Genomic DNA, 9,145 nt, shown 5'->3' on the forward strand with positions numbered 1-9,145 from the left:
GAACAACTCAGCTTTACAGAGAGTAATAAAGTCTTTCCTGCATTAGGTAAAAGGTGTTCGCTGGGTGTCTGGAGTGGCTCTAAGAGAAACTTGATTGAGGGATCAAAAGACTGCAAGGCTTGACCAACCAAATTAAGTAGAGTCCATGATATGTAGTGTTTTTCTGATTGTGGGGAGCAACCCATGTTCTTCCTACTTCTGAAGATTGCACATCAGGTTCAAAGAAAGACAATGGAAAGAAGAAAAGAGGAAACTGGAAGATGGGTAGCCATATTTCACTACACTAGGACCAATTCACCCAGAAATCATATTTATCGCTGTTGCTGCTCCTCACCTCCTTCATCAGCCTACATACATCTTATGCATTGTAGAAGTTGCTGTTATCTCTACTCTGTCCTACACAAAACAGCAGAGAGGTGGGAGGTTTTGCATGAGTTGCTATTTTGAGCTGAAAATCCCACACTCGTCTGCCGAGTTTGGGTTGTTTTCCACCCCTACCTCTTTTGAGGGACTTTTTGATTACTCCTGCCTCCTACCAAGAAAAACAAAACAAAACAAAAGACATGGTCACTCCTGGACTGGTGGAGGAAGGTGACAACTAGGAGAGATTTGAGCTGACAGTGTTGACCCTGCAGGGTTCCAGAGTGAAAGAGCTGAGCTATGACCTGTAGGTACAGGGGATATAACCTGCTCTCAAGCATGCTTCTACACCAGGGGTGCAGTAAGTGGGCTGAGTGGCTATTGGTTTTCTGAAAGGTCTCAGGGGAATCCCAGAGATCTGCAAGCCAGTAATGGTGACATACCACGCAATACTGAGACAGAGTGGGCCTGTGGATAAATGTGGTGCACAAGAGAATAGTAAATGTGACGTTTATGAAAGGAAGTCACACCTCACTGCTAAGCTAGAGTTTACTGAGGAGTCAGTGAATATACAGACAGAGCAGAACCAAAATAACATAATCTCCTCGGATCTATAGAGGAGTTACAACTGAGTCTCACAGTGTAGCTACCGAAGAAGTTGAGTTGTTATAATAATAAGCAGGTAAGAAAGTCCTCACATAAATATGTAGCTATTTAAAGATAAGAAATAAGTGATAGGAATCGGCGTATGGGTTTTGCAATTAAGAGAGTTTAGTCCTGAGAAGGCTTGTCTGAGGCATGTGATTTTAATGTAGCCATCAGAAATTTTGGAAACAGGGTGAATTGTGAAATAATGAAGTTTGCTGATGTACTAAGGTATTAAGGATACCTAAGAGGATGTCCAGCTGCAGAGAACTATTAAAAGACTTCAAATTACTGAGTGACAAGGCAATAAAATGGCAGATAAAAATCAGTGCTGATAATTACAAAATTATACACAAGAGAAAAGGCAATTTTCATTTTACATGCACAGTGACAGGCTCTAAATAAACTGGTAAATCTAAGGAACAAGATTTCAGGATTATGGCAGCCAGCTCTGTAAAAACATCAATTTGTCTGCGTAGTGGTAAAAATGTCAAATAGAAAACTAGCGACTGTTAGAAAACAACTGTCAGAAAACAGAAAACACCATTATGGCACGGTACGCTCGCAACCTGGTGTGTAGCACTGGTTCCCTTTCTCAAAGGGGCCAAAAGGTGGGAGGAAAGAGGTCAGGCTGCTGAGCACAGAGACTCTGCCTCCAGGAATATTTGTGCTGCAGACACATGGAGGTCCTGGGGCAGCATTGCTACCTACTGCCCTGTCCTTGCTCCTTATATATCACCAGCTACTGGCCATTGCTAACAGCTCTGCAGTGGATGCTGATCTCTGACCCAGCTGCTTTAAATGCATGTCTGTGCCTCCTTGCATGTGAGCAAGAGAGTAAGAAGGAGAAGACCAAGGAGCTATGCAGGAATACAGAGCAGAAACAGAATAAATACACTGCAGAAGTGATGCATACACCACACAGACTTTCTGAGACAATGTTGTCTTTTATTACTATTATTATATATTATATGTATTATATACACATCTATTAACTCTCTTTCTCAGTCTGCATAGCTGGAAAAAATTTACATCGACCTTCAGTAAAAATGTTCAACACTTCTGCAGTGTTTCTCTTTGGAAAGATTTAGGCCAGCCATTAAGATTCATTTCACATTTAAATTTAGCTTAGCTGGAAATGCTTCTCTTACTTGGATACAGTGAGGAATGATGCAAAGAGGAGATCCAGGACTCGTATTGGTATGAAATAAGATATGACAGGCTTTCATACTGAAAGTGATTCATCTCATTTGTATAGTACACACAACTGAGGGGGAAAATGTGCTCTAGTGGAGTCTGATTTTTATGCTGTTCTTCTCTAACACTATTACCACATTAATGGAGCAAAATGGGGAATTATTAGTTCAGCATTTTATCTTAAGCACCCTGTGGAAGTGCATCTCATGGACAAATTGGGTAGGGAAGGCTCAGGGGAAACAACTTGTCTGAATTACTATTAGTTGTGAGCTAACTGCAGTAGCACTGGTGAAGCTCTGCAATATCTGGTGCTGGGTTTATCACAAAAGGTTTAAAGATGCTTAAAAGTGGAAGAAAGAAAGAAAGAAAGAAAGAAAGAAAGAAAGAAAGAAAGAAAGAAAGAAAGAAAGAAAGAAAGAAAGAAAGAAAGAAAGAAAGAAAGAAAGAAAGAAAGAAAGAAAGAAAGAAAGAAAGAAAGAAAAGAAAAGAAAAGAAAAAGAAAAAAAAGAAAAGAAAAAGAAAAGAAAAGAAAAAGAAAAGAAAAGAAAGAAAAGAAAAGAAAAGAAAAAGAAAAGAAAAGAAAAGAAAGAAAAGAAAAAGAAAGAAAAGAAAAGAAAGAAAAGAAAAGAAAAGAAAGAAAGAAAAACTACTGATATCTGGGTGTAAAAATACCTTTTGGCAGCTGCTACTCCATCTCCCAGTAGCTCATTGCCTCGGTCCATCTCTACCTGTGCTTCCCAGCTCTAAGGTGAGCTGGTACGTCAAACCTGGGAAATTATGTGGCTGAGCAACAATGTCCCCCTCCAAAAAAACTGACTATTTTGAGCCAGGTTTTAATAGGTAGCAGCAGGAATAGGTAAGATGGCACAGCACAAGGATGACTGTTGTGTGCGCATGGGCATCTGAGGTAGGATGGCTGGGCAAATGTTATTTCTGTTGGATGTATAGTTAAGGGCCTTATCTGTTTTTCTGTGGACCCTCTTGGGAAGGTGTGGAAGGATGCAGATGTTTCATTTTATAGTCCAATAAAATAGGAAACTTCCCCTTTGAGCTCCTAACCAGTCCTGCGCTAAATTTCCAAAAACTGAGTATTAATTTAATCAGGAGTCTCGAGCACAACACTTTCTCACTGTTGGTGGCCAATGAACCTTAACTTGCCCCTTTCCCTTCCCTTCCCTTCCCTTCCCTTCCCTTCCCTTCCCTTCCCTTCCCTTCCCTTCCCTTCCCTTCCCTTCCCTTCCCTTCCCTTCCCTTCCCTTCCCTTCCCTTCCCTTCCCTTCCCTTCCCTTCCCTTCCCTTCCCTTCCCTTCCCTTCCCTTCCCTTCCCTTCCCTTCCCTTCCCTTCCCTTCCCTTCCCTTCCTTTCCCTTCCCTTCCCTTCCCTTCCCTTCCCTTCCCTTCCCTTCCCTTCCCTTTCCTTCCCTTCCCCATAGAAGCTTCTATTGCTGGCTTTGGTTCCTCAGAGGACAGCTATTCCCTTTCAAGCAATAGCTCACGCAACGCACATACAGAGGACACACTGCCTATGTTTAACACTACTCAGGTTTCTCTTGCTTAGTCCGGGATCTGGAGAAATCCTGAAGCATCGCATCTCTTGCATGTCACATGCACATGCATGGATGTGATGAGTAGAAACAAGAACAGCTGTTTCTTTCAAAGTTAGTTCAAGTGTCAGGACTACTGAGTCACTTTGTTATGACTATAAAATGAGGATACGAATGAAGGTGTCTTACCCCAGACAGCTGGGCCCAAGGGAGTAGAAAAGCCTGCAACAGTTACAGCTAAGCCCACTGGGCTTACTGCACCTAAACCTTGGGCATGGCCAGGTGTTACTGATGGAATTTATGGGTTCCGCCGATGATTCAGGGTAGATTGGAAGTCCCATGTTGGCAGGAATCCCAAAGAAAGTCTGTCCATTCCCTGTCAGCCCAAGCAAGTCTACTCCCAGATTGTTTGTCTGGTAACCACCTGGGGACCTGAAAATTTGAAAGTCCCACAACTGCCCTTCCCAAACCCTAGCCTCCGAGACAACTCAAAGCCCAAACAGCCCTAGGCCTTCGTCTTGTACCACTTGCAAAGAGCCCAGCAGATCAGCCGACTTCCATCTAGGCTCCATATCTTTGAGTCTTGATTTGCAGAGAAATTGAAAAGTGCTGTTTTTTGGTTTGCTTGTTTTGTTGTTTGTTTGTTTTGCTTGTGTTTTTTGTTGTTGTTGTTTTTGTTTTTTAATCAGAGTAACAACACATTTCAAATCATCAAAGCCTTCCTCGGAACAAAGTAATGTTTCTTCATCCAGAAGAAACAGAAGTTGAGGAACTGGAGGATTTTAGACCCCAGATAACTTCTGCCAAATTTCTTCAAACCCATTATCCATTCCCAATCTTGGGCAGAAAGAGGGAAATTAAATGTGTTTCATATGTCTGTACAGGGCCATTTTTGATGGCATCAAGCAGATTAGAATTCTACTTTGCACAGAGATTCTGGTGAATAAATAAGCAAGCACATTTAATTAATCTATTTTTATTTAATATCCAAAATTAAAAAGCTTTCATTGTGAAATTCAAACATTTAAATAATATTCCAGTAAAAAAATATAGTCCTTAAGATAAAAACATCCATACTGCTACTTCCAAATAAATAAATTGACATCAGACACATTTAGATGATTCAATACAAAAAAAAAAAAAAAAGACGTTTTCATAATCAGTGAGTTGAAGTCAGTGCAATAGAGTTAGTCACATTTCCTGGAGTTGCCAAGTAGCCTGTCCTCTTAGTCATTTCAGTGCATAACAATAATTATCAGCAATAAATCACCAAAGCCCTGGTTCAGAAAAGTGCTTCAGCATTTTGCTCATCTCTAAGCGTGTCTATTTGCTTGATTTGGATTCGATATGCTTAGAGCTAAGCAGATATGCATGTGTTCTCCTGAGTACAGAACTTTCCCAGCTTGCTGCTCAAATAAGTGAAGGATGAGACTGATCAGGACAACACTACTTGGATACCTGGGTATCATGTCAGTTCAGTATTTCCACACGGAAACTGGGTAAACATCACCTCATTCTGTAATTTCAGATCAACAGACATGTAACAGATAGACAGAATTTAAGACAAAATAATTTCTTACATAGCAGTAGGAGGTATAAATACTTTGATTGGTGTTTCTTTATAAATAATTATTTATAATACTTAAATATTAATAAATACATGTATAAAAAGATCAATAAAAAGATTTTTAAAAATGTGCATCAAAAAAATTGTAAAATAATTCAGTACAAAAGGCCGTATGATGTCGTTAACATCTGCATCTCTTTGGAGACTGGCTCCTTTTCCTTTTGAAAGTCGAAGTCTCCACCAGTTTCTGTAAGACACTGAACAGCTCACTCACAGCCTTGCGTTGGATTTTCAAGCCAGTCAGCTGTTTTGAGTAAGAAACAAACAGAACGAAGGTCACACCAAGAGCTATTATTTTTTACAGATCACATCCTACAATCTACACTGCTAATGGAGCAGAGCAGAGAGGAACCAGCAGCTTTCAATTACTCTACCACCCAATTCCTGAAACAAAGAGCCACTTTTTCATATATCTTTTTTCTGCTTTCTTCATTACTTTGCAACATGTCGCAGACTGGCTGTGTGCTGTGCAATGGAGGCACTCTACGATTATTACTGTGTTGCAATGCCATCTGAGTTACTAACGAGCAGTCAGCTCAGCCAGGGCATCCGTGTCAGCGGAGGTTGGTGGCTCACACCGCTGACACCCAGTAAGCCAGGTGTCCTCAGAGGCATGCTGTAGCCAGGCACAATTTTCCAACACAATTTATAATCACAAGGAGCTGCTGATGGTGCTTGTGTGCCAGACTCCGACGAGTCTCGGGTGGGCCGCCCCTGAGCTGATGCATGGCTGGAAACATCAAGTTTTCCAGCCCAAGCAGAGCCAGCCGAGGGTTACCAAATGGGTTACTAAACCGTTACTGGCCTGAGTCAGACTCAAACTGAACTGGAAAATATAAAGTCACGAGTGCCTTGGAGGCAGGGAAAGAGCCTTACCTGAAGGTTTGACAGTTCCACGAGGTCTCTGAACTTCTTATAGTCATTGGAAAGGGTATTTCTCAGAGTATTGAGCTGCTCAGATAAGTTTTTGATGTGTGGCTTTGACATGTCAGTTTTCTTTAGCATTTCCAAGTACAGGGTAACAATCTGGCTCAGTATGATCCTTTTTTTCATTTCTCTGTTGAAGAATACATTCAAAAGAAAGTTTGTGAGTGTCCATCGAGGAGGAAAATAAACGAAACTAAAATTCAGCATTGGGGTTTCTCTCTGCCACTAAGGGACAGGATGCCAAAGAAGATGCTGTAACTCATCTCCTGGGCTTACTGTAGCTCAGGACCAGCTGATGGTGCAGCACAAAGCACTTTGATCTTTATGAAGAGCATTTTAAGGCGGAGGTGTTTTCTCACTTTTCAAGCTTCTAAAGAAACCTCTGCTTTTGTTTGTTCTACCCTGTCTGTTACACTGGTCTTGGAGCTGCTTTTTACAAAAAGTGCCCTACAACATGTCTGAGATGCTTTGTCACATGTGGTTCTGACTTACCTCTGTCCAGTTTTTCACTTTCTCTATAAAAACAGGATTGCCATCAGCTACATCTGAATTACTTGCATTCTGCAACAGAGAACATACACATCTGTTATACATACAGCACTTATCACAAGGTAAATAGTGTTCTCCACAAATGAGCAGTAAAAAACATAGGATTGTAATTTTTTGCACCACTGGTCTATAACTACTACTGTGCTTTCACTTCTGGGCTTCTTTTCACTTCTGAGAGTATATTTTGCAAATACGCTCTCTAAGCACCAATTCACACTGGATGACTGCGTAGTAACAGAAACAGCATTAATCTGCTTTTAAATGTCTTCTCCTGCTATAAGTCATCTGAATAGAGACATTTAGCACCGTATGTTTCACTAAATGCTCTATGTAAGTTTTGGTATTGACAACTGAAAATTAAACTTAATAAGCTCAGCAGCTGTCTAGGCAATTGTCAGACCTGGTCTTGCCATGTTTTCTGATAAGTTGAAATCCACCAGTCTGTGGGCTTGAATTTACCCAGTCTTGGTAAAATCTCATATGGAACAAAGGCAATTAACCATACTATAAAACTACAGTTTGTAAAACCAGAGAATAGCTCAGTAGCCCACAGTCAGACGTGGGATACATAGGGGTTGTGGGCTACCAAAAGGCTCGCAGGGTCTGAGTTTAACCATCAGGTGTTAGCCACACACTGTGGCAGATTCTAGGAAACAAAGAGCAATACAATTCTCCTACAAAGGAAAGGCAAGTTGAATCATTTCCTTTTCTCTGTGTGTATTTTTTTTTTCCTTGTGTTTTTTTTTTTTTTTTTTTTTTCTTTTTGTATACAACAGTCACTATTTCCTTTTTTGTCTGCTTGGTAATTTAAATATAATGAGTGTAATGGGAAAGCTTGCAGGCTGACAGAAAACTCGTAGGCTGATTGGCTCCCCACGCCAAACACCTTGCCGAGCCTTGGTTTGCACTTCTGAAAGGTGGTGAGCACCTGCTGCAGACTGCAGTTTTAATTTCTCTGCAAGAAGCTTACCACCGCTCAGGATCTCTCAGACAGAGTTATTTATATTCTACCGAGAACCTCTTTGATCTATGCTAATGAAAATGTAAGATATAAATAAAAATGCTGAAAAATCAGAGCTGGAAATAGGAGAAAACTCTTGCAGTTAATTTCATGTGTTTAAAAAATATGTATGTATATTTTATATATATATATAGAGAGAGAGAGAATAAATGCTATTAACTAGAAATGACTCTATTGTAGATCCCTTATCTGTGTGACTAATCCCAGCTAAATTTAGCTGTGGTCTATTTTAATACCTCCTGGATGGAGACAATTGAATTGATATTATAATTAAGTTATCAAATTTCTGTCTGAAAAGAAGTAATACCACTTAACATTCCCACACCAGATCAGTCAGAGATATGGAAGCAGGATGGCTGGAAGATGCTAAAGAATAAGCAGCAGTGACCAACCTTGGGCAACATATTATTGATAGTAACAAAAGCACAAGATGCTTTTGTTAAAGTAAAACCTTTTGCTTATATTGCAACTAATAATAAATCCTCTGTTAACTAAGCTAAAACTAATTCAGTGTCAGTAAATTGTAGCTGAATAGAATTGAATCAAGGTTCATTCATTCATATTAAATTACATTAAGATTTTTTTGTTATAAAATATTCCATGAAATCAAAAGCCAAATGGAGCTGGTAGAAGCTCTTGTGAAAGGTGGAGTGCCCGTGAAATAAATGCAAACTACTAAAATCATTATTGAAAAACTGAACCATGTTAGTGAATGAATAAAAGCTAGCAAAACCAAAGAAATTGTCCATATTCTGGTTTAAAAAAAAAAAAAATGTAACAAACATTAGTTCTATGATCCCTATTGGTACACATTGAGGTTTATGACAAGCAGTGCTCAAATCTGGATCTACAGCACAAGCAGAAGAAGAAGAGAAATGCAGTAGAAGACTGTACTTACAAAATCAGCTTTCAGTTTGTCTATGTCATTTTGAAGTTGACCTAGAAATAAAGCACTTCCAGAACATCCAAATAAATCATGATGACAGAGAGAACAAACAAGCAGTAGGTCTGGCAAGTCATTTTCTTGGTGATAGTTCAGTTAATATGCTCAGGTAACTTCTGGAGATGTCAGATCTAAGAGTAATGAGCTTCAACTTCTAATAGTTGTATCTTCTATTAGAAGAAAGTAGACGAGTGAACTTCATCTGACTGTCAGTGGTATTTATACCTGGTCTTGAATTTTTTTATTTCGTCATCACAGGCTGTGTATATTTAGCCAAGATAGTGTCAGATAAGACTTCGCTTTGGCTAGTCGAGGGAATCCCTCGAAAGCATC

General features: G+C 39.8%; 1 protein-coding gene across 1 annotated transcript; it reads right to left on the reverse strand.

Moving 5' to 3' along the window:
- Positions 1 to 5,493: 5,493 nt before the first annotated feature.
- On the reverse strand, positions 5,494 to 8,889 carry IFNG (interferon gamma). The gene is given in 5 exon segments (XM_032202757.1): positions 5,494 to 5,616; positions 6,249 to 6,427; positions 6,788 to 6,860; positions 8,768 to 8,841; positions 8,844 to 8,889. Coding segments are annotated over 5 exon segments (495 nt in total).
- Positions 8,890 to 9,145: the final 256 nt, after the last annotated feature.

Source organism: Aythya fuligula, chromosome 1, assembly GCF_009819795.1.
Source record: "Aythya fuligula isolate bAytFul2 chromosome 1, bAytFul2.pri, whole genome shotgun sequence".
Classification (NCBI taxonomy): Eukaryota; Metazoa; Chordata; class Aves; order Anseriformes; family Anatidae; genus Aythya; species Aythya fuligula.